This window comes from Heliangelus exortis, chromosome 4 (assembly GCF_036169615.1).
Source record: "Heliangelus exortis chromosome 4, bHelExo1.hap1, whole genome shotgun sequence".
Classification (NCBI taxonomy): domain Eukaryota; kingdom Metazoa; phylum Chordata; class Aves; order Apodiformes; family Trochilidae; genus Heliangelus; species Heliangelus exortis.
Window position 1 is genome coordinate 3,942,310 of NC_092425.1, and position 26,102 is coordinate 3,968,411.

At 40.4% G+C, this 26,102-nt stretch overlaps 1 protein-coding gene across 2 annotated transcripts in view; it reads left to right on the forward strand.

The window, feature by feature from the left end:
* The window catches only part of EGF (epidermal growth factor), a 70,716-nt gene that overhangs the window by 24,057 nt on the left and 20,557 nt on the right, over positions 1-26,102 (forward strand). For both annotated transcript variants that reach the window (XM_071742696.1, XM_071742695.1), the window contains exons 2-14: positions 1,473-1,604; positions 3,851-4,050; positions 5,034-5,215; positions 8,395-8,625; positions 10,180-10,382; positions 13,300-13,425; positions 14,378-14,500; positions 15,195-15,317; positions 16,518-16,643; positions 17,038-17,174; positions 18,990-19,138; positions 20,726-20,830; positions 22,297-22,517. In XM_071742696.1, coding sequence (XP_071598797.1) covers positions 3,958-4,050; positions 5,034-5,215; positions 8,395-8,625; positions 10,180-10,382; positions 13,300-13,425; positions 14,378-14,500; positions 15,195-15,317; positions 16,518-16,643; positions 17,038-17,174; positions 18,990-19,138; positions 20,726-20,830; positions 22,297-22,517 — 1,819 coding nt within the window. In that variant the 5' untranslated portion in view covers positions 1,473-1,604; positions 3,851-3,957. The remainder of the gene's footprint in view (positions 1-1,472; positions 1,605-3,850; positions 4,051-5,033; positions 5,216-8,394; positions 8,626-10,179; positions 10,383-13,299; positions 13,426-14,377; positions 14,501-15,194; positions 15,318-16,517; positions 16,644-17,037; positions 17,175-18,989; positions 19,139-20,725; positions 20,831-22,296; positions 22,518-26,102) is intronic.

Genomic DNA, 26,102 nt, shown 5'->3' on the forward strand with positions numbered 1-26,102 from the left:
TCATTGCTCTAAATTCTTGGTCAGGAATACATAAATAATAATAATAATAAAAACCAAAAATTGTGAGCTATACTTGGGATAACTCAGTACATTTATTCTATACATCAATGCATACATCAATGAATATATCTCCCTTCAGAAAGGTGGCAGGACCATTAACCCATCTGAAGTGTATTTATACCACTGCACACAGTTTTGGGGGCAAAAATGATGATCTAGAGATCTGTGTGTGGTCACAGGGCCATAACCTCATTGCAGTTACTGAGACATGGGGGGATAGCATCTGGAATGCTGTCATGGGTGGCTGCTTAGGAAAGATGGATCATCAAAGCAGGGTGGCAGAGTGCATGAAAAAACACCTGGAATGTGTTTCCCTTCGAATTCTGACAATTCTGTGATTCTATGATATGTATTTTTCATCATGAATCAATGCCCTTTAGTGGCTTAATCAAATGTGCCTCTTTGAAATAATTTGTCTTGATTCTTTCTGTCTGCAAAGTTGGATGATGTAACAAGACACAAAAGCCACTGACATCAAATAGATCTTAGGCAGGAAAAAAACCCCTGCATCTTAGAGCAATCCTCACAGTGGTTGTACCAGAAATACCCCAGGTACTGCCAGATGCCCAACACCTTGGGAATTTGCTATCAAATGTATTTGTTTCCAGTAGGAACTGAAGTTTTTGCAATTTTTTTTGGACAATCATCTGTGGTACTGCCAGTTTCATTCCTCCCTTGATGTCAAATATGCTCCTCAGTGGTGACCTTTTTCTGAAAAATAGTCTGTAGTTTAGGACTTAATTACTAGTTACTGCCTCAAGCCCTGATAAAACACCATAAATACATCAAAAATCTTTTAATTCTTCAAGGCTCTAGCCTAATCTGCCAGATAAAAGCCAAGTTTCTAATTAGCTTGCTTGTTGCCTTGCTTTGCCCTTGTTGCTCTCACAATATAGTGGGGTTTTTAGTATTTTGTATGTATTTTTAAGAGCTGCCTCAAACCAAAATTAGCTCAATGTGGAGCTCAGTGCTGTGACAATCTGTTTGCTGCTTTGCTGTTTGGCAAAGTTTTTTAATTTGCTGGCAAAATTTTTGCTGTGGAAGCAGCTGGAGTCTGCATTTGCATAGCAAATGATGATGCAAATCACAGAAGTGCAGCATGAGGCAAATCTTTTCCTTGTGTTTGGGCACTCAGAGACCAAAGTGCCCAGACACCGGGGAGAATGGTAATTACAATCTTCTAAAAAAAAAATTTTAAAAAATATCACTGTGTATGTGACAGCAGACAAAACAATAATTCTAATAGCAGTGCATGAAGCAAATATTCCCTTCCTTTTCTGACGATGGAGTATTAATTTTTGTGACCAATTTATTGTTGGATAATTATGGCAAACGTATGCTTCCTCTTTGCTAGCATTTTTTTTTGCTTTTGCTAGCTGAATTTTCCTGATCAGTTCATAAATCTGTTTCAGATATTGACGAGTGCCTTGAAGGTGGTTTGGGAACCTGTGGCCAAACCTGTATCAATATCCCAGGATCCTACATCTGCTCCTGTTTGCCAGGCTACACTTTGGATACTGACAAAAGGTCTTGCTATGTGAATGGTAAGGTCATTTTCTGTTTTGATGGCTAAAAAAGAGCTTTGCAGATTTAAATAATGTTACTTTCCAAGCTAAACCGTGACTGACTGGTCTCTAATGGGCAGTCTGGTTTGCAGATGGATGAACTGCCTTTCCTGGTGTGTAGGGAAGTGACAAGGCCAAAAGTGGGTTCCACAGAAGAGGTGATGGTGAAGAATGGAAAGATGAAGAAACAAAACTAAACAATTGCTCTCTGTGTAGTTAGAACTATAAACTCTTCTATCCCATCCTTACTACTTCCAGAAAAACACAATACCAAAAATTTTGCTAACTTTGCCCCTTTTAGTGTGTTGGAGTTGCTATCTCTAGAGTGTGTTTAGGTTCTGGGGACAGTGCTGTGAAACTGTAAGCAGGAAAGCTTTACTTTTGGTTTGGCCTGCTGGCAGCTTCATCAGAAATATGGGTGGTACTCTGAGTTCTTTCTGTCCCTTGCTCTGTCCTGAGCATAAACTGATTTTTGAATGTGTAAAATGCATTTAAATTTTAGAAGCTTTTAGTCTTCTAAGAGGAAAATATCCACTGTTATGACCTTTGAATAACATTCATTTTGTTCTCAACGAATCCCTATCCAGGGGAAAAAAAAATAGTTGGATTTTATGGATTGATTTAACCCTATGTTGCATCTAGAGTATGATGTGGAAGTGTTCTGAAGTTCACATCTCATCTCCCTACATTGGTTTCCTGAATGTGTGGGTTTGGCTCTTGTCTGGGTTATGCACTTTTCTGTTCCAGGAGCTCAGGTTTTCTTTTTCCAGCTGATGTTTACCTGGGAAACTTGCTAATGCAGAAATGGGACGTGGCAGGGCATGTTTCTGAGCCAAAAAATAGGAGATGTTCTCGAGTCCTGTGCATGGAGCCTTTGGGAACATGAACATAACCAAAAGTATCCTGTGCAGCTCTCATATTGGCACCTGCATGGTTGCTTCAGTCAGCTCCTGGAATTGTTTCTGGCAATGACATCTTACTCCCAAAGACCCAAGCTGGATTTTTTGTAGTCCTGCCTAAACAACTTCAGCCCCTTAAATGGAATTTTTAATTTTTCCTTATCAAATGCTTTGTAAACTCTTCTGAAATGACAACAGATATGTTACCTCTCAGTGATATATGTGCACCCACCTTAATACTGGAGGATTTCCACTGTTTTTTGGTTACTAGTATAATTTATACAACCAGTGGGAAGTGAGTAATGGTTCAGGAGGCAGCTTGATGAACAACCATTATGAGCCCTTCCTTGATGCAGGTGTTGTTTACCTGTTCACTAAACCCCTTCTAAAAGTAGGGCCAAAATCTGGCTGGTGCCTCAGCAACCAAAGTGATTTTTATTTGGCCCTTTTTCCATGTAGAGCCCTCGTTCATGGGTGCCTGGTAGTGAATTCAGAGAGTGGAAAGGACATAAGAAAGTCTATAAATTGTTCTTTGTCAACTAATTCCCAAAAATCCAGGCAGTACAGTTGCCACATTCCTGAGATAAATGGACCTTGCTACACTTCACTGCTCATTGCCATTTACGTCAAGCAAATCTTCACAGTTTCAGTATTTTCACATGGGGTTGCTCAGTGCAAATTTGGAGCTGCATAATTCTTGCAGCCTCTGTTGGCAGACGTGCAATGGTTCTTGTGAACTCTGCCTAGGCTGTAGAATTTGGGATTAGTGGCAGCAACCACTGCAGTATGGGCTTCACCAAAGTTTTCACCAGACTTTCAGCATTAAATGTGAAAGGACCATTGTGTATATGTCTTATTGGTGCTCTGTGATATGCCTGGAAAGATATCATTAAAATATGAGAGATATGGTTAGATCCTGAACTTTCTTTTTGGCCATCTTTATGGGATGGAATACTCTGTTTGGTCAGTTCTGGCATCTATCTTGTCCGTTCCTCCCCAAAGGAGGGATGCAGGTGGGACCTCTTTATGTTTTCCTCAGAGCTGAGCAGTGTCCTTGGCTCTGCACACCAGTCTCTAGCAGTAACTATAAACATCAAGTGTTATCAGTCCTAGAAACACACACTGTCTGAGAAACTTGCTGTTAATTTCAGCAAGAGACTTAGCTAAAAGCAAAAGTACAAGAGAGAAAATCACCTTTATCCTGGCCCAAACCAGGACACCAGTATAACACTGATGGGAATCTAGTGCAGATAAAGTACAATCCTTACCTGTGAATTGGTCTCATTGGTCTCTCTTTTTTTTTCTTTTTTTTTTTCTCCACACCAGACCCTGCACCATTCCTACTTTTTAGCCATGGAAATGCCATCTTTAAAATTGACACTGAAGGGACCAATCATGAAAGACTGGTGCCTGATGCTGGTCAGTCCACACTTATGGATTTCCATTATACAGAAGATAAAGTATACTGGGTAGACTCTGAAAGGCGTCTGCTTCAAAGAATTCACCTGAATGGCACAAAACAAGAGGTAAAGTAATAAGATCTCTGGAATTCTCCAAATTAATGGGCATAAACCTTGCCAAGGAAACCACCTGCTCTTTAGGTATAATTCTGCAATTTCTCTTCACTGATTAACACTTCAGGATTAGTAAATAGTTTTTGCTGTCATAATAGTTATGGTCCTAAGTCTAGGCTGATTTACTGGCACCTGGTCCATTTACTGTATTCTGTGGATCAACTCAAATCCAGTTAAAAATGGAGAGGAAATTCAGGCAAACTAAAACTTTGAAAACAAAGATGTTTCTATCAGTTTTAAATTAATCTCTTGCATTCTGGAAGTTTGCCTTTCGGATTACTCTAAGTTGAACTGGAACAAACGGTATGAGAAGAATGTGCTTGAATTCCTGCACAATTTTGTCTCAAACCTTTTAGTGGTTGCTATGGTTGGATAAATGCTTCTTTCAGTACTGCATCTTTTGTTCAGAAAAAGCTGTGCAGTTCATTGGATCTGGCTGATTAGGAAGGATCCTCAGGCTCTGGGAGCCTTCTTTTGTTTGGGAGAGATTTCCAGTCTTCCTCTACTCATTTGGAGTCTTCAGAGATGTATTTTAGTTTGATTTTTAAGGATCAGGGTTCAGCAACACTGTGTTAGGAAGTCTTCCATCTGTACCACTGCAGGCCTGGGTGCTTCACAGTATGCCAAGTGCAAGAAGTTGTTGCTAAAAAATTATTCCAGTGTGTTTCTCATGGAAAACAGTTTCCCCTTTTGCAGGGGTTCACCCAGATCATAATAGATATGGTTAAGTACAAAGGCCAAATGAAAGTGATTGAAGAATAAGAAAGGAAAAGATTTTCAGGTGTGAGACAAAATGAAGCAGGCAAAGGATTGAAATGGGAAGCTTCAGTCTGGCATTTTATTCCCTATATTGAAAGTCAAGTTTATGGTATTTATGGTTATTGTTGTCAACTTTTTTCTTAATTATTATTTTTTAAATTATTTTTTTTTAATAGAGACTATGTTACATAGACAAAGGCATTTCAGGCTTTGCTGTTGACTGGATAAATGAAGACATTCTCTGGGCCAATAGACAGAAAGCAACCATAGAAGCAACTGACCTGAATGGGAAAAAACGCCGAGTTCTCCTCAGAGATATTGGACTTCCCACAAGGATTGCTATTGATGCTGAGCAAAGGTAATTTTAACTAGGTTAGTAATTTCAGTGAAACACACTAAAAGTATGCAAAGTACTATGGCTGTGGTTTATAGGCTGCTGGGCTGGTCTGTGCACAGTGTATTATCTACAGTCCAATACCTCCTTGAACTTTGACAAAAGAAGATAAAAGATTAATAAGCATAAAAGAGAGAAACAGAGGAGTGAGAAAAGCCCACTGAGGTCTCATGCAGAATCCATACTTCTTGGTCATCAAGGGAAAAGGGAGGGAAAAGAAGCGTTGCTCTTCCTTTTTCAAAGACAGCAAAGTTTCAGAGGAACAGAAAGCAGGGCTGGAGCAGCAAGGGGAATGATGCCTGCAAATACTGGGAGTCCCTTGTGCTCCAAACCTGGCATGCTCAGAATACAAATTGCTTTTCTTTCTGAAAAAAGGTCTGAACTTAGAGTTCTACTCCTGCTTCCCTTGTCTCTTTGGCAGTTGTTCTGAATGCTGCTTTTGCATCTACTGCTGCTACTTTGCTTCTTTCAGTTTCAAACTGTTTTACCCTGAGAACCATGATCATGACCCCCTCAAGAATTATCAGTATGAACTGCCCCTGTGGTCTTTCCATACCGATTTCTCTTTACAAATAAACCTTTTCCACTAAAGTTGCAAAAATAAAGGCTTGAGGAGACTTTGAGGTACTTCAGTTTCATACAGCAAAAGTATATTTTTGTTGTCACTTTTGGTTTACATTAAAGTTACTCAGCAATGTGTCCAACTATTTAAAAATTAGGGCTCATGTGCCTTTTCCTAGCTTATATTCACAAATCCCCTACCCCACTGTCAAATGGCACTGAAATGTGTTACAAATGGCATTATAGGGATATATTTGCTGAACTTCTGCCAAGGTCTGGGGAAACTGGAGTGCATATATTCACTTAGGTGTGATTCACCCTGCATCAAAGTTGTACCCATGTGCTTAAAGGGAGGACAGTAACCCAGCAATAAACTGTAAAGAAGGTAGACTCCAAGACATCATTTTTGTGCCCTATGACAATTTGTTTGTATGGAAACTCTGAGTGCACTATTTTGAATCTGAAGTGAATTAAAAACCTCAGTATGTCTGCATGCACAAGCATAAACATGAACTAAATAGAATATTATCAATGTTTTCCTTTGAATATGTGCAACTCTAAAGTAGCGAAGGTCAATGTCATGCCCTAACAACAGAGTTTTTCCCAAAAGATGTGTCTGGATATTAGCACTGATAGGATTATTTTAGTAATGATAATATAGATATTACTGTAAGATTGATTTATTTTTGATGGTGTTTATAAATGTGAAAAAAAAAGGACTAAGACTAAAATAAAAAAATTAGAGAGCAAATACAGTAAATGCTGTAAATTACTGTATTCTTCTGCCTTCCTGTTTGCTCATCCCGTATCTTGTCTGATGTACAAAAATTGTGCATAGAGTCTATAACCACCTTTGTTTCTTAGTTTCCTTATGTGTAAAAAGTGAATCCTAGCATTTGTCCAAACTTACAGAGTAGTGGTGTTTCTTAAATAAGAAATGCTATAGAAATTTGGGCTTTTCAGCCTGGAGAAGAGAATTCTCTGGGGAGACTCAGCTTTCCAGTGCCTGAAGGGTGCCTACAGGAAAGCTGGGGAGGGACTTTTTAAAAGGATGTGGAGTGGTAGGATGAGGGGGAGCAACTTCAAACTGAAGGAAGATAGATTCAGGTTAGACAGAAGGAGGAAATTCTTCCCTGTGAGGGTGGTGAGACTCTGGCACAGGTTGCCCAGGGAAGTTTTGGCTGCCCCCTCCCTGGAAGTGTCCAAGGCCAGGCTGGATGGTTTTTTTTGTTTGGTTTTTTTTTTTTTTTTTTTTTTGCAACCTGGGCTGGTGGGAGGTGTCCCTGCCCATGCAGGGGGGTTGGAACTGAATGAACTTTAAGATCTCTTCCAACCAAATCATTTTCTGATTCTGTGAAATGAAAAAGTTGATATTAATAAAGTGTTTATACATGGCAGTATAAAATTGGGCTGTTCTGAAGGACGTTTTTACTTAGACATTAATAACAGGTGATAACTGCAGAGTGTGTAACAGTGAGGAAAATCAGTGATACAGGGGCTGATATTTCCTAATGTAGTCCCTTTTCAGTGACACTTCATCTATTTTGGGGTTTATAACAAATGATCAACATAAACATAGTAAAGCTGGCCTTATGCTACATTGTTTTGAACATATATATTCTTCAATTTTGTGAAGACAAGGCAAAGGTATAATGCTTCTTGGAATTTTTGTCCCTAAGAAATGGCAGTAAAGAATTTAAACATTAAAATATACAATCTATGTGCATGAAGGGTGACTTGCTATTTTGGAAGACCTTCTGTTAACGTTAGTCACATTGGTGAATCTGAGTTCTGACCCATAAATAACTTGATGTATAAGCAGCTTGATGCATAAGCTGACTGTTTTGAGGAGTGGAGCTGTATTTTGACTGTGTCTTCATTTCAGAAGAGCATAGTGTGGCTGCTAGACCCAGCAGGAGGGTAAGGAGAAACGAGAACAATAATAGAAAGGGTATTTTTAAATGAAGCACAGAAGTGATGTGTTCAGCTAGAGTTTCAGGAGATAGATTCCTCCCCAGAACCCTCAGGCAGTGCCTATTTATCTGCCCAAGACGTGCTTTTCCCAAGTTTGCAGGAGTCCCCCACGGATCTGAGAGGTTATTCCAGTTTCCTGCTCTGGTTTCATTGCTGTATAAAGCAGAGGGACACCCAGCACACAGCAGGGGTTGAGCTGGACTGAGTCCCTCTTGACCTACGTGGGAGAAATTTCTAGGATCTCATTGCTTCCTGAGCAGAGTCCTGCAGCATCTAAGAGGAACACATCTGTTAAAATAAGAAAACAACTATGACAAAACCCTAGTGGTAACATTGCTTCCGTTAAACAGATACTGCTTTGTTATCCAAAATTATTTCCATTCTTAACAGAGCTATGGTAAGGTTAGATGGGGATGGGGCTTTCCTGAAAAAGGTGAGAATGTATTAAGGAAGTACCTTGCCTTATTAGTGGTTTTTGGCTCTGAAATCACTGTGGTAAGACTGAAAAATTCTGTGTACAGGAACAACTAAGTAAAAAGTATGTAGCAGTGATCTGATCTTCCAAACTACAGCTTTTTTTAAAAAAAATTTTTCCATCTTGCCTGCAGGCTGGTGTTTTGGTCTTCAGAAGGCACAGTTTCCAGCATCTATAGGATGTTCCTCAGTGGGAGTGGTGTGAGAAATATTTTAAGAACCACGGAAAAAATAAAGGCCATCTCACTAGACCTGGTTGACACAAGGCTCTACTGGATCCAACACGACCATGGGAAGGAGGTTTCCCACATTGGATCCTGCAACTATGATGGAGGAGCTGTTCGTTTGCTCAGAAATTCTATTAGGTGAGTTCTCCTCAACTTGGCAGAAAGAAAACACCCATTTCCCAGGGATTCAGCTAAGCTTTCTTCCTCATTCTCCCTTTTACTTTGTCATTTCATAACACAATAAAAAGAAGAAAGTGTAGTGCAACTGGCCTGTGACTGTAAACCTGAAACTCCTGGTAAGAAGAGGGGAAAAAAAAATCACTGCTGTAAGACTGATACTGCCACTCTGTGTAGTCTCCATCTTCCAAGCTTTCAGTAAATGATAACTGCTTAATCCTTAGAAATCCTCTCCTCAGTGTTTAGTAGTGGTCTTTTACTGCAGATAAAGAAGCCAAAAGCAAAGAGATTAAATGATTTGTTCAAGGTCACGATGGGTGAGCTCAGGTGTCTGAGATGTGCTCAAGAGACTGAGCTAGATCAGATCTTTCTTCTCCTTCTCTAAGCCTGTTCTCCTCCTTAGCCACTGGAGGGGAGGCTCAGATAACCCCCTATGCTCAAGTTTACAGCAAGCATCAGCAGATGTGGTGGATATTGCCCTGTGCAGCAGGCTTCTTCCTCTCTGCTCCCTGGTGTGGGGGCTGAGCAGGGGTGAGGGGGCTGTTGGATCCATGTGATTTTGGGTGCCTTTAATATCTGCCCTTTGTGCTTTGCAGTGTTACAGATGCTCTGTGGTGGGCATCTTTTCAGTGAGGCTCTTGGGAAAAGGTCACTGCAGTGTCTGTCAGTCTGGCTGCATCATATGCTGGATGACAGGCATAAAATGCTGATCCAGAAGATGAGGAGGCTCTGAGGTGACTTTATAGAAACCTTCCAGTACCAGAAGGGGGCTACAAGAAAGCTGGGGTAGGACTTTTGACATGGGTGTGTAGCAAGAGGACACAGGGAAATGGTTTAAAACTTGAAGAGGGGAGATTTAGGCTGAGCAGTAGGAAAAAAATTCTTTCCTGTGAGGTTGGTGAGCCCCTGTCCCAGGTTTCCCAGGGAAGCTGTGGCTGCCCCATCCCTGGCAGTGTCCAAGGTTGGATGGGGCTTGGAGCAACCTGGGCTGGTGGGAGGTGTCCCTGCCCATGCAGGGGGTTGGAACTGGGTGAGCTTTAAGGTCCCTTCCAACCCAAATCATTCTATAGTTCTATAATAATAGGAACTGGCACCTGTGAAATGAGAAAGATTCCTGGTTTCACTGGCCTGGTGATTTAAATATGCAGCACATCAGTTGCATAGATGGTTTCTCCATCCATTTCCAGCTGTCACATTGGATTTTTCCTTAGCTTTCCCCTTTCTTCATCATGTTGGCTGGTGTTCACCTGGATATCAGCACTTTCCCTTTGATCCTTTCCACATCCTCTGGATGACAGGGATTCTTCTTTTAACACCTGGCATATACACTGGAAAGGCAAAAAATCCCTCTTTCTGTTGAAATGTAAGATAATATATATATATATATAAATAAGAATACAAAGAAAGATTTTTTTACAGGGAACTTGCCTGAAGTAGGTGCTCAGGAAGCATATGAGTGAGTAAATATGTAGGGATCAAAATGTGCCACTTTGTGTTATCTTCTCTTTGTTGTAGACATCAATTACTTGGTATGTCTCTCTTTGCTGAACACCTGTACTATTCAGAGCTGAAATCTGGTATGATATGGAGAGCCAACAAGTATACTGGAAAAGTTGTAGTCACAATTAGCCTGAAGCCATCATTTTTTCCACCAGCAGAGATTAAAGTGGTGCATCCCTTTAAACAGCCAGGTGTAAGGAAAGATTCTCAGGATTTTGGTAAGTAAAATGTAAAGATACAATTGTATATGTGAGAATAATCATGGCATATTCTCTGAATTTTGCAGTGATTCTTTTTTTTTTTTGGCAAAATTCCATGCCTTGGTGAAGGCAAGGAAAATGTTTCCTATAACCTCCAGTGATCCCTGGTATGTTTAAGACCACCTGGAATATGAGGCTGGAAGTGGGCTGAAGATGAACTGCTCATTTCATTAATCTGAATACACATGGAATTTTCTCCTTCTCTTCCCTTTGCTTACAAAAAGCTGTTTGGGTACTTTCCTGCTAAATGCACAAAGCATACAGGGTTTTAACCCTTCATGTAGATTATCTTCATCAAATGTCTGCTGCCTTCTGGGAATTTTATTCTAATGTGCATCTAAACACCTCTGATTATTATGACACTGAAGGATTTTAAGTGCATAGTAATTCTACCAAAAGATACTGTGGATGTTTCATCTTTGTTGTGAAATAACTGAATTAAAAAGCCAGCCTGTTTTAGACAGACCTGAAGTTGCCACAATAATTATGAAATAAGACCCTTGGGTCTCTTTCATTGATGTCACATCACTGCCTTTCACTGGGGGTCAGAAAATGAAGGGAGTTGACTATGTATAGTTGCCCATCCTTGGGGATTCCTGCTGAGGAAATAGGGGTTGCCCAGGGGAAATAATGTTGTCTTCTCTGACCTCTGGAAAGCAGAAGTAGAGTATTCTTGCTTTAATGGAATAGCTTCTCTCTCCCAGTTTTACAGCTGAGCATTTGTTGACCAACTGTTGCAGAACTCCCAAGGGAAGGTGCCTTGGGTTCCCAGAGGTGCAGATGGCATCAAGACATGGAGGAGAAAGTGGTGTTTGTTTGTGTGAGCAAAGCCAAAACTGTAAATATCTCTCTCTCAAACCATTTCTAAATATGTAATATGTGATAGGCTTCATCCTTCTTCTTGCCAGCTGGCAACTTTGTACAGTAACATTGTCTCTCCTCCTGAAACCTGGTCTGAGTGGGAAAAGCCAAGTCTTCAAGAGAACTTTCCCTTTCAAGTGATTTATTTGCACTGCAAAGAGCTGTTGAGGTGAAGAAGAGAAAGTGTTCCTGGAAATCAAGCTTCTCCTTGTAAACTCAGGGAGCAAATTCAGAGGCAATCCCTGGTCTGTGCCTCCTTTGAGGAAATCAGTTCACACATCTCAGGGTTTTTACAATGAGATTTGGGAGGTCTCATGAGGCTTCCTTGGGGGGACTGGCATACACAGGAAGATGGAGAAGATGAAACAGTGATCTTGTCAGCAGATTAATGGTATTCAGTACATTCTGGTTCATGACAGTGCTCTTTTGAACCTCAGGAACTCTTGGAAGTGTTACACATGTCCTCTCCATGGGAGTCTGCAGCATGATTTCATTGACAGTGCAGTTAGTTTTTATTCTTCTCCCAGAATTGTTTCATTTCTTTGACCTGAACATGCTGAACAAGGTGTTTCTCTTCCCACCTTCCAGGGAAGAGGATTTCCCCACCTCTGTTAATAAACAAACTACTAATGGTTTTAAATACCTTGCAGAACATACCCCTGTATTTCCAACATGTTCAGTAAATTTTTGTACCACAATAACTGTTGTTATCAAAATTCCTTTTTTATTTTTTTTTTCCTTTTGAGTCCAAATACCTTCTTGTAAAAATGTCTGGGAAGTGATGGAATAGAAAGAAGCCTAACAGGCAGAATCCAGATGAACCTTTTGGACTTTGTATGTACCTCACTTGGCTTATCCAGTGCAAGAACTGGGATGAAAGGAGGATGAATGAGCCTGTAGTACAAATTAGATTTATAGCTGATCTTGCAGCAGGGAAACCTGGAGATAAAAGCATACCTAGACTAATTGGATGCTCTGTACAACCTAAGAAATCTTATGTTGCAGTGTAGTGTCAGCTGTGAAATATCAGGTCTTCTTTAAAGCAGATAACGAGTTCCTTCAGATGAGAAGGGAACTGATGAGAAGAGCTCAACTGACATGATTTGATTTCTTTACTGGAATTCTGATTATTTGTTTCACTACTTAAATTCCTCATGTTGCCTCTTCCCTTTCTCTTTCAAAAGACTTCCCTGGATTGGTTAGGACCAGTAAGTACAGAGAAGAGCATTAATTCAACTGTGACTTTGCCATCACCCCAGACAACAACCTTAGTACTGCAGTATTTTGCAGATGGCCTCTAATTTACCTCAAATCTCTTTGATAGCTAACTCTGGATTTTATGACATTATGTGTATTTGTGAAGGCCTGCTGGGACATTATTCACACTTTTAATAATGGTTCAAAAAATATCTTAATTACTTTTAAAATCTCATAGACTGCCCCTGGAATTCTTTGAAGTTATCTTGTCTGCAGATTACATTCTGGATTTTTTTTTTTTTTTTTGAGAATTTACATTGTGGTTTTTTAGTGTATGATACCAGCATCAGGCTACTATCTGAGAACACTCATTTTCCATATGAGAGAAGTGATGGAAGAGGAAAAATACCACCAAACAAACAAGTAGAAAGTATGTTTCATAGTGATCTTCCAAAAAGGATTGCCTTAAAAACTTTGTGATTAATAACTTAGTCAACACTCAGTTTAATTTTTGAAATGTGATTTTTATTTTTTTTTTACACATTCATTTCACAATATTGGGTTCTGATAATTATTCAGTTCAAAAAGAACACCTTGTTGAGATTGCCCAGATGGCAGAATTGTATAGTGACTTTTGGGCCTGATTTTACCAGTAGAAACTAATAGAAGTTATTTTGTATTACTAAGAAGTTCCTTGGGTTTGACAAGTAGCTGTTGAGGACACACATCACTGAGCATCTTTGCTCAAAATAATTTCTTCTTGAAGGCTGATATGGTATGAACTCCATTACATTTTACACTAAATTTGTTCTTCCAGAAAAATCAAGCTGTGATGTGCACAAAGAAAAGTGCAGGAGAAGAATCTGCAGACCAGACTCAAGGACTCATCGGTGTAAATGTTCCAGTGGTTTTATTTTAAGTCGAAATAAACAGTTTTGTGAAGGTAATATATGACTCCCCAGCCCCAGTTTTATCCCATCAGATAAAAAAATTCTCCTGTTCTTTTACTTTACTCATATCTTGAGTATGAAAAAAGACTCTGAGGTCTGAATTCGAGTTGTTTCATTTAGGTTTTGTGTCCTTCAAGGGTCTGAAATTGTCTTATAGGAGGATTTATGGAAATGTCACAAATGCTACTGCAAGAAATTTTGATCTGAGTTGTTCAAGGAGCTTCAGATAAGCAGACATGCTTCTCAGTGCTGATTTAATTTTTAAATAAAAATGAAAACAGATGTAGCACTAAGGGTGAAACATTGTAAAATACTTCATGAATTAAATCCCACAGTCAAAAAGGCACAAATTCTTAGCATGCTCCTAAATGGTTTGATCTGTGTTGTTCTAATAAAAATCTAACATTACTATTAAGAATAGTTAACTTATCACTTTTAGGATCATCTGATTCACTACATGAGCAGATTTGAAAGGGTGTAAATCACAAAAATTTCTAGCTTAAAGACTGGTTACCTGAGCAGCAGCCCTGCAGTTTGCAGAAAATTCACTTTCTGAATTTCAGCTTCTAAATCAATTCTGTGTTTTGAGTGTTTTTCCTGGAGGCAGCCAATTTTTGAAAAGGAATTTTTTGTCTGAAGAAAGTGTCTAATGCACACAGGATTTGACTGACCCTGAAATCTGTATGGGAAGGAATATTTTGATAGTCTTCCAGGCACCTGTGCTGAACATGTGCAACCTGAGTAGGTTTTGCCAGAAGGTTTTTAATGCTTCTTTGAACAAGGTCTGCAAATCTGCTTTTTAATAATTTATTAGGACCATCATATTTTTGTACAACGAAGGAAAAAATAGCTTCTTCTTGAAGACTGCTCTTCTGTTTCTTTAGTCTAATTCCCTGGCAGTGGGTGATGATGTTATTCTGACACAGTCAGTGCTTTATTTGGCAGATATCAATGAATGTGGCTTCTGGAACCACGGGTGCACTTTGGGCTGTGTGAACATCCCTGGGTCCTACTACTGCACCTGCCCCAGAGGTTTTGTTCTGCTGCCTGACAGGAAAACTTGTCATGGTAAGTGCATAATACATAAATACTTCCAGTGTGATATGGGAGAGAGTCCTCATTTAGCACTGAAAGGGAATAAGGAGAAAGTTTTTCCTTATTCTCTTTCTGCTTTATACAAATTCTTTTAGTAATTTGTCATGGAAAATAAAGGAATGCTGCTGCCTGATGGCTTTGTCCCTACAGCTTCAAAAATTGCCTCTAAGAAACACGGGTATATTTTTGGAAGGTTCATCTCCTCTTTTCATTGATCCTAGCTGATACCTTGGAGTAGTAGCTATACTAAAAGAATGTAATTTTGCATTTTAGCTTCCTTGTAGATTTTCAAATATTTCTTTTTTTAATGAAATGTAAATTATTTCTATTTTGATAACACATCTTTATATAATTTAGGAAAATTTTAAGCTTATCAGGTTAATGGCTTCAGGATGCAGCAATGTGGGCTTTGTACTCTGCTATAATTAAGAGAGGATGAGAAAAAAAAATTTTAGAAAAACCAAAACAAACCGAATTCCAGAAAAAACATGGAAATATTGTAATCTCAACATCATGCTTTCCTTTTTTCTCTTCTTTATTTTTTGTCTTTTTCTTTTTTCCTTCTTTTTCTTTTGCTAATTAAGGAAGTGTTAAGATCTCTTTTGCAGATCTTAGTAAGAAACATTATCATCACCTAAGATATTTATTTCCTCTTTAATTACTGTAGAGCTAATTTCCTGTACCAGTAACAACACTGAATGTAGCCATGGTTGCCTTCAAACATCTCAAGGGCCTGTTTGCTTTTGTCCTGAAGGATCTGTACTCAAAGTGGATGGCAAAACATGCACGGGTAAGTAACATTTTTTTTTCTCACTGTAGTGCCTGCCAAACTCTCTTTGTTCTCAGCACTGAGAGCCAGAAGTGACTCATGACATTTCACACTCATTTTGCACAGCTGTAAATGATTGCACAAGAGAGGAGGCAATGGAATGTCAGGTGCTTTGAGTGCTTCATTTTTAGTAGAGGTTTCTTAGCAGCAACATCCAAAGTTGGCAGGCCAAATTATGTTGTCATCAAAACATCTCTGGGATGCTTGTTGCAGGAGACATCTAAAATTTATATTTGAAGGGAAATATAGGTCCAAAAAATTAGGGCTTGGGTGAAATCTGAACATGATGCAACCCAGGTTCAGAGTACCTGTAACTTAGGGCAACTTCATCCAATTACCCAGAGATGGCATTTCTGCAGTGAGAATATTTGAGGCTGCTACACTCACTGATTTGTCATTCCTCATTCCATCAAGCTTTCCAGATTCAGGGGACTGCAGTTTTTCAGCTGTATATTTCCAGTCTTAGGGGTCAAGATAGCTCCATTCGTGCCAGCCTTACACCTTGAAAAATCCCCTTTCCCCTTTGCATCCCTTGTGTACTGTGGACTGTTCTGTTTACACAGACTCATTCAGTGTTGCTGTTCTGCTAGGGGCACCCCACAAATTAAGTGCACATTGTGGATAAAACCATTTTACACCCCCAAGAAAGAAAAACAACTTCTTTTTTACAAAATCTTGGTTTGTTGTATTAGAAAGTTGATGTATTTCATCAGTTCACCTTCCTAGCTTAATTAACACAGTGGCTGTAATCTGCTGGGTTTTTTGCATGGAGAACAAAGGCTGATAAAATCTGTTCTGCTCTTGTAGACGGGATGAGATTTGCATGGGAGAAAGAGTTCACTGAAAGAATAAATACATGGAAGCCCTTTCCACATCATATCCCTACTCCCCTGTCAACCCCACCTTGTGATGTGAATTTTCGGGAAAAACTCTGGAGGAAATTACTACAAATTTGTTTTCACTTCACTGGACTTCTGCTCTCAGTAAATCCTTCAGTCATTGGGATGCTTTGCACTGCAGAAAGTCTAAGCAGAGAGAAACTATCTCCTGCAATTTTATTGCATTCTCTCTTTTGTTGCATTCTCTCACCAAAACCTCGGATTTTGTTGTACTTATTTCTTGGAACAGGAAAGTTAATTTTTTTCAAATGCTCTGTTTCAGGTTGTACATCTCCAGATAATGGTGGCTGTAGTCAGATATGCTCTTCTTTAAGCCCCTTTTCCTGGGAGTGTGCTTGTTTTCCTGGATACAAGCTTCAGCGAGACAGAAAGCACTGCACAGCTATAGGTCAGTACCTTGATGTGCCTGAATATTTTTGCCAAGAAAAGCAAAAGCATTTTAGAGTCCTTTAAAGTGGATTCAATAACAGGGATCCATTTCTGTGCTGTGGCTTTTGGGGTTTTTTTGTTTGGCTGGGGTTTTTTTGTTTGTTTGTTTGTTTTTTGGTTTTGTTTTTTTTCTAACTTTTGTTTTGAAACTTGGGAAGTATCAGTTTGGGAAAAATATTTGGAAAAAACCTATTTTGGAAATATACTGGACCAAGGACCAGTGTATTCTCCCTCACAGAAGATTCAGTCTGTTATCCAACTACATTTCCCTCTGGACTCCTGTAGTGGGGAGGCCTATCTGAAGTATGCAAGTGCCTATTGGAATTAAAATATGTGCAAATTTTAATCAACAGGTCCTAAGCCATTTTTGTTGTTTGCAAATGGCCAAGATATTCGCCAGATCAGTTTTGATGGAACAGATTATACAAGTTTGCTTGACTGGCAGATGGGAACAGTCTTAGCACTGGACTCTGACCCAGTGGAAAATAAGGTGAGGCATTAAAAACGAGAGGATTTTGGTGTGTTGCAAGGACAAATGGATTGGGCTTTCATGGGCCTTAACCTTGCAGCTGTCAGTGATCCAGATTACACATTGTGCTGCTCATTGTTCTGTTGCCTGCCCAGGAGCACACCTGGTACAGGATGCCAAATGCTTGTTGAAGAGTTTCATCCTGTACTTACTGATTGAATGTGCTTTGTAATTCACTGAGAATTTGGATTTCTAAATTCACTCCAGGTATGATGTAAATTTCAATGGACTTTTGTGTGGCTGATAGTTTTCCCTCTTAAGGTTTCCATGCTGTTATCTTGAAATATAACGTGATTTCGGTTTTTTGTATTTTTTTTCTGTGCAGCTGCATCCCCCCATCCCTACTAAACATAGCAGTAATCTTACCAAGAACTACCTCAGATTTCCTGATAATATTGAATAAAAATGCTGTACCCTAGCTGAGTTTATTGCTCTCAGGAAAGAGTGTCCTACTATTACAAGATACTGCTGATTGAAACAGGTGTCTTCTCTGGGTAAAAAGCTGTTTGTCTGCTTGGTTGCATCCCAGTGCCCTACTCCTTGCCTGCAAAGGTGGGAAAAATAGGAGTTAAGCTGTGCTTTGCTAAGCCTTCTGTGTGAGGTAGTTATTATTTCCCATGGTGAGACCCTAAAAAAGTGTTACAAAAAGGTAGCAAATGGTACAGCAAAAGCTGATGAGGAGCTTGGTTAAGTTGCTGGAAACATCTCAAGGCTTGGAGGGACACAAAAAAAAAAACCCCAAATGTTACCAGATCTGGGTTGCAGGAGGAGCTGGGTACATGGAGATTGAGGTCCCCCAGAAATGGAATGAGCTGTTTGGTGCTAAGGCTCCTGCTCTGCTTGGCCTCATGGTTAGCACTAAAACCAAGGTATTTGCTCTGCTGCTCCCATTAGCAAAGAAAACCTCAGCTTTGTACAAAGAATCACAGAATGGTTTGGGTTGGAAGGGACCTTAAAGCTCATCCAGTTCCAACCCCCTGCATGGGCAGGGACACCTCCCACCAGCCCAGGTTGCTCCAAGCCCCATCCAGCCTAGGACACTGACAGGGATGGGGCAGCCACAGCTTCCCTGGGAAACCTGTGCCAGGGTCTCACCACCCTCACAGGAAAGAATTTTTCCTACTGCCCAGCCTCACATAGTTCTGCTGTGCAGTGTTTGGCTCCCTCTGGCTATCAATCATGAGAAATTTATTTTTTCCTCACAAACCTGGCTTCCTCACCAGCAGAGAGCTACTTGTTGTGAGCTAAAACTGAGAAGCCTTTTCTGGAAATGTTAGAGCCTGGTGAAACATTAAGATCTTTACAGACTGAAAGAGTTAAAAGCAGAAGTAAATTTTTGTAACTCCCTTTGCCTTCCCATCTACTTTACACACAAACACTGTCAATCTTTTCTCCTCACTTCCCCCCCTCCCTTTTTAAGGTGCAATGATAACGTTCCGTATTTTTATCTCCTCCTACTTCTGCTTCCTGGGTTGTGTTTCATATGAGGTACCTGCTTGTGGAAACAAACCCACAGGATATGCAGGGGGCTATATATAGGGCAAGAAGGATTTACAGCTAAGCACAAGCTGCCTGTAGAAGTCATCTTGGTTGAAGGATAAGTGCCTTTTTTATTTGATCTGGGATCACAGGTTACCTGTGCAGCTTTTTGTGAATAAGCAGTTCAGAGAGACTTCAAAATGAAAAAGTTCTTGCAGAAGTGGAACTACAGACAAGGGAAATAGAGCAGAAAATGAGATGGGAACTAATAACACCTCATCTGTTATTTCTTCACAGATTTACTTTGCTCACACTGCCTTGAAATGGATGGAAAGAGCTGATCTGGATGGCTCAAATCGTGAAAAAATTATTCATGAAGCTGTAGAGACACCCGAAGGTCTTGCTGTGGACTGGATTAATCGTAAATTATATTGGACAGACAGAGGGTACATGCTCCACAGTGCATTTATGATGAAGCATGCCATAAAATATTTGGAATAAATGACTGGTGACACAGAAATAGCTGAGCTGTCTCTCTAAATTCAGCAACTCTTCACATTCTTGTTGGGTAGATGTAGTCTCAAGTATATGCAGTTGGGAGGCTCTTTAAAACTGAGATGCTGGAAGTTCATTTTGAGACTCCTTTTGTATTTTTATCTTTGTCTTTCCAAGGAGCAAAGGTTTGGACTGAGCTGTAAGGAATCTAAAGCATGTACTGCCTATATATACATATGCATATGTGGACAGGCAAGTGGGAATATATACGTATACACTCATATTTATACACATACACTGCATGTGTGTATATATAGGTATAGATTTATGCATATATATGTGTATATTTATACGTATATAAATAATGGGAATTACTGCACTAAGTATATGTTAGGCAGAAATCAGCATTTTTGACAACTAGAATCATGCCCCTTTAAGCTGATGGAAAGCCCTTCTCAATTATCTCAATTTATCTCGACTGATAAAACAAGAATGACCACTGGCAGACAATATGACTTCACATTTCAGCTGATATGTGACCTCATATGCAGAGAGAAACAAAACTGAAAAAGCAGTGTCTGATCAGAACACACAGTGAAGACTCCTTGAGAGAGTGATCATGGTGTTTCAGTATGACCCAGAATTTATAAGTCAATAAAAAGTGGGTTTGAATGTCCAGATCACCCTCCTTCTCCCCTTTAAATACCCTGCTAGCCCACTTCCTTGCTATTAATTGTGATCCTGTATAAATATTCCAGTGGTTCTTGTGAAATGAGAAAATGGGGTGTTTGTCTCCTAAGACATGAATCAAGGGTAAAGCAGTGAATTTGTATCTTCTCATTCACTGCACTTGCTCTTTGTATTCCACATATTTCTCCTCCCATCTTTCTGTAGCCTTTCTTTGTAGGTTCAGAAAATCATGGAAGGCTTTAGCCTTGCTTTCAGGTAGAGGCTGATATTTGTTTGAAAAGGTGAAGTTTGTAGCAGTAAGTACAGTTTCATGGGAAAAAGACAGACTGGGAGACTAGAAATGTGGTATCTATACTTGACTCCACCTTAGAATTTAATGAGCTGTCATAAGGACCTTATGTTTCCTGTCAAATAGATATAGTATGTAAAATTCTTGTTGATTTTTGGGTGACAAAGGCTATGTAAAAGTATGATTTAAAAGAATTCTTTATACATTTGATAATGCTATTGCTTTAGGAGCTTGTTTTCCTCCTGCCTCCCTTTAAAGATAACTATTAGCATTCATACTTCAAACTCATTATTTGCCAAAGAAAGGAGAGCTTCATGACCTGCAGAGCAGCAGGTATTTTATCACCATGCCCTGGACCAGATAACAAAGCTGTAACATGAATTACTTGTTGATAAAACAACTAGACACCCCACATCAGCAAGATTATTTCCTGTCCTTGTGAAGTAATTTATTAGAGTTTTGTGCTAAACTGAAGCAAAGCAAAAACTTTGTGTATTCTGCCTGAGAAGGTGATTAAAAAGATACCAGGGAGGACCTAACACTGCTGTCTTTGTTGCAGGAAAGGGTGTATAGAAAGGAGCAATCTGAATGGAATGCAAAGAAAAATGATCATCTGGGAGGATATCTCCCAGCCCCGAGGGATTGCCATTCACCCATTTGCTAAGTAAGGAGTGATAAATGTGGTTATTTGCCTAAGACTTGGGGAGGGTTTTTTAAAAATGAGGATGCCAGCCTTGCCCTTTTGGCAGTCATCAAGTGCATTATTCCCATTTTAGGGTAGTCTTTGCCTTTCAAGAATTGTGTGAACCTCAATGTTTTACTGCTGGGTTTCTTTTGTGAATTGGGACATGTTAATTTCTGGTATAAATTAAAAAAAAACCCAATCAAACAAAACCATAAATATTGCAGATATTTTTATGCAGCTTAAGGTAAAGAAAAAAAAAGTGGCTGAAGACACCCTGACAGCTGCAAGCATCACACTCCAAATTCTGCTATCAATCAGTGTGAAGAAGGTGATTACTTTTAACCAGTGGTGCTTGCAAATTTTTTAGGCCAGGTTCATGTTTCTGAGGAAACTAAACCAAAGCTACTGCTGTGGGGATTCATTAATTTGAATGAAGGAATGAAGCTGGGTGAGGAGGGTTCTTAGTTTGATTCAGGACATAAGAGACCTGAAAGAATCTTTCAGTAGAGGTTGAAGACAAGAGAGATAATTTGCAGCAAAACTTATAAGAATGGGTAGATTTAGGGAAGTTGTTTATTAGAATTTTTGGTACAGGCTATAAGATGAAAGAGAATATTAGTGGTGAAAGAAGGAACAAACTTTATAGAGATGTCTGTAATTGTAAATTCAGTATTAAAGAGGGATCTGAGACACCATTAAGCTATTGAAAATACTGATCCCTGCACTGGTTACAGCAAAACTGCTCAGGTAAATAAAGCTAAGGGAATCTCTGGGTTATTTCAATAAACCTGACAGAGGCGGCTGATTCCTGGGAAGACTGGAATCCAGAATTCAGAAGTAATTTTTGTGTTTGGCTATCCCCATGTTGAGCTGCCATCTAACACTATCCATTGAAAGCCAGTAAGCACTCAGTGTGTAACACTCAGGGCTCTAGAGCCAGACCCTGAGAAAAATTAATGTGTTAAAAGAAGAAAAGAGGCTGGACCTGATACTGGTTTATTCTTTAAAAACAAAATATCTTGAGAACTCCTGCTTGGTGAGTAATTTTAGTTCTGTTTGTGCATTGATACACCCTTGTTTAGACGAGGGGCTGGCTAATGCATGGTCCCTGTAGTGTGGGTTGGCTAAACTATTAGCATCTCTTGTGTGAAAACCACAAAAAGCAGATACAAAGACCTGTCAGATGGCACAGATAGGGGTTATTTTTTAATGGTTTTGTGCCAGTGAACAGAGTGAGGATTCTGCATAAGTCCCAGTGTAGTCACCTGGAATCTTAAAGCCCATGTGAAAAGAGCAGCCAATATATTTTGTTAAAGTGTGTGCTTTCCCTCACGTGCCCCAGCCCTGCAATGCTCTGATCTGATCTTTCTGCTTTGAAAGAACTCCATGGGGAGGTGGGCAAACATTTACTTACTGACTTCCTGTATGCATTTTGTTTTCTAAAGGAGATTATTCTGGACTGACATGGGGGTCAATCCCCGGGTTGGCAGCTCTTCATTGGAAGGCATCGATCGCCAGGTGGTAGCCAGCACTGGTCTGGTGTGGCCCAGTGGAATAGCTCTTGACTACTTAGCTGACAGAGTGTACTGGTGTGATGCTAAGCAGTCAGTGGTTGAGAGTGCAAACCTGGATGGTTCTGGTCGTCGAATTCTTGCACAGAATGTAGGTGAGGCTTTGGGGTTGATAATTACTTTCTGCTGCTTGTCTCTGTGTGTATCCGTGTGTGTGCATGTGGGTTACCCAGCAGGGACTGTGCTGCACATTCCATGCAGCTCTGTGGTGAGGTTAATTGCATCACCCAGTTCTTCATTCTGCTACCCAGCTGACTTTTTCTTGTTTCAGCAAAAGAACACCTTGCTGACACTCTCTGATTTTACTAATCGGTCACTTTGCATTGTACAGAGAACTCTGCCTTCACAGAAAAAGGAATAGAAGGAAAAAGTTAAAAATGTGGTTTGTGTGGCTGCTTAGTGTAATTTAGGTTTTGCTGTGTTTCACTGGGGAGTTAGATAGATGCAAGCTAGAAGAGACTTAACCTTGGCCATTAAGTTCTTTGAACCTTCATCTGCAGTGCTGAACACTGGGATAATTCTAAATACACAACAGACACTGAATGGGAATATGATTTATGCAATATGCTGGTAGCTGTTATGGCTGAGGTTGCTATAATTTGGCATGTAGCTGTGTTGTTCTGGAGCAAGAAAACAGAAGTATTGGCACTTAGGCATTGATTTTCTACCACATCTTATGGAATCCATATGTTTGAGAATCTCCTACCTGGCAAATTAGGTTTTTGAGAAGCCAATTTCCTCTTTGCATGCTATCTCTCTGGGGACAGTTCCATAGGTGTGCATACAAAACATGTGCAGAATGAGAACTCCTGGCTCAGTGCCATGGGTAAAGACTCTGCTGAGCAGCTGCTGTTCTAGTTTGTGCCTTGGAAGGTTTGTGTTCATCTCCAAAGTCAGATGCCCTCCCACTTGTTTGAAGTTGAGCAGAGTGAGGTTTTGGAGGGAGTACCCTCTCTAATTCACAGACACACAAATCCCTGAGCAGAGACTCCCCAGCATTCCTCTCTTCTCCCTTGCTGCACATGGACTGCTGGATGCTCCACCTTGCAACTGGACCTTAAAGCCTCTTGAAAGTTCCACTTTGTGTCTCCACAAGGAATGGGACACTGTCTTCTAGGGAGAAAATAGAGAAAAAGTGCTAGGAGGTAGGTTTGGAGCAGTGATATAGCTGTTTGGAGGTGGGAGAGAAGGACATCAACACCTGTGTGGGAAAAAAAAAAAAAAGAATCATAGAATCACAGAATGTCAGGTTGGAAGGGACCTCAGGGATCATCTGGTCCAACCCTTCTAAATATTATTGTTCACATGAGATTTCCCAGCACCCTGCCAAGCTGAGACTTAAAACTTTCCAAAGTGGGGGAATCCACCACTTCCCCTGGGACACCATTCCAGTGTCTGACTGTCCTCAGAGTGAAAATTTTCCTCTTGTGTTCAATTGGAATCTCCCCAGGAGCAACTTGTGACCATTACCCATGGGACTCCTTGTAAATAGGGAGTCTCCATCTCCTTCGTAGCCCCTCTTTAAGTACTGGAAGATTGTAATAAGGTCTCCCCTGAGCCTGCTCTTCTCCAGGCTGAACAAACCTGGTGTTCTCTGCCTCTCCTCATATGGCAGGTGCTCCAGTCCTCTCATCATCCTTGTGGCTTTGGATCCTTTCCAGACTGTATGCATCCTTTTATTTTTTGTACAGCAGGGACCAAAACTGGGTGCAAGGACTGAAGAGCAGATCTCTAGGGGTAGGAATTTAGGAAGGCAGAGACTTGCTAACCTGTTGCTAATGCTGTTAGTGAAGCCAGAATTCAGCTTCTGTTGTTGGGCAGCTGCATATGGGAGAACAGGAAGGTGGCATCTGTTCAGAGATGCTGGAACATGCATTTTTATTACAGCAGCTCCCTCTAGTGCCCCTGTACTGAGGATTCATTCACTACAGGCTGCATGCAAAATAGATAAAATTATGTCTGCTCTTCTGCTAAGCTGGTTTTCAGGTCTAAGCAAACAAGCCTGCAAGCAGAGAGCAGCACAACAGCTCCTTTGGTCTGTTGGGGTTTGCACTGCTGGCGAAAAAGTGCATGCAACTATTAATTTTTCTGTTCCTGGAATCTGCACTGGTGACACTACACTTCTAGTTTTAATCCTTAATGTATTTATGAGCTAAGAGGTTAAGGAATTGGACCCCGTTGGTCCAAGCAGGGTGTTGTTGCAAGCTACAGATCCTAAAAATGTGACAGCATCTGGATCCCGGGTTACTTGCTCAAATTTCATGGAAAGAAAACTCAAGACCCACACTCAGCAATTTACTGTGGTTCATTGGAGGTAATGATGTGCTGACAGAGGTCTACATAAAAAAAAACCCTCCAAAAACCCTCCACAGATCTTAAAATCCCGTGCCTACAAACCCTACCTTTCAGAAGAGCTCAGAACACAGTGCTACAAAGTGATGGGCATGTTCAGACTGTAAGGACCAAGACAGGGCATACCTGCTTCAGGCAAGAATGAAACCAGGTGGACATCCATGGAAGAACAGTCTGTGTTCTCACTTTCCATTGCAAAAATCTTACCCAAAGCCTGTCTTGAAAGCAGAAGATTTCTAAATTCATAGAAAGAACGTATAGTCCCATGCAGACTAGTGGCAATTTTCTATCATGACTGGGATTCTAAAAAAGATACTTTCTGGTACTTTTATATATTTAATAATATTTACTTCTTACCATTACTGTTTCATTAAAGCTGTGTAGTTTAGTTTTCAACCCATAGGTCTCTCTCCCTTATTCTCTCTCCTTTCTTTATCAGGGAGGGGACAGATTAACAGAGAGCATCTGTCACTTGGTCAATGGCCTTGGCACCATGCTTTGTGTTAGCTGTTGCTGTTAGGTAGCTGTCCAACAGACACTAACTAGTCATAATCTAGTGCTGCTGGTTGGTTGAAGTGAGGCAAATTAATCCCCTCTTGAATTTTTCCCTCTAATGAATAGGGGAGTGAATGTCTGTGCATGTTTACATGTGGGATGTGGCTCACAGTATTGCACTTGTGTCTGCTTTTGGCTCTTGCACAGAACACACACTGGCTTTGGGGTCCTGTTGTGGGTCAGTGGCTGCAGTGTCTGGTCCCAGTGAAGGGCCTCTCAGGTCAGGGAGCTGCTTGAAAGAGTCTAGGGCACAGCCACAAAGATGTTGAAGGGAGTGGATCATCTCCCTTATGAGGAAAGGCTGAAAGAGCTGGGTCTCTTCAGCTTGGAGAAGTGGAGAATGAGGGGTGACCTCATTAATGGTTATAAATATGTAAAGGTAGAGAGCCAGGAGGATGGAGCCAGTGGACATCTTCTCAGTGAGGTAATCAAGGGGTAATGGGTGCAAGCTGCACCATAGGAGGTCCTGCATAAATATAAGAAACAGCCTTCTCATTGTGAGGGTGACAGAACATTGGGACAGGCTGCCCAGTCAGGTTGTGGAGTCTCCTTCTCTGGAGACATTCAGAACCCACCTGGATGTGTTCCTGTGTCACCTACACTGGGTGATCCTGCCCTGGCAGGGGCTGGGACTCAATGATCTTTCAAAGTCTCTTCCAACACCTCACATTCTGTGATTCTGTGTTTCAAGAAATGATAATGTCTGAGGTAGAAGCATCCTGTGAACTTGGGATGGTTGGAGGTTTCCATCAGTATAGAGACTGTACTTAGCC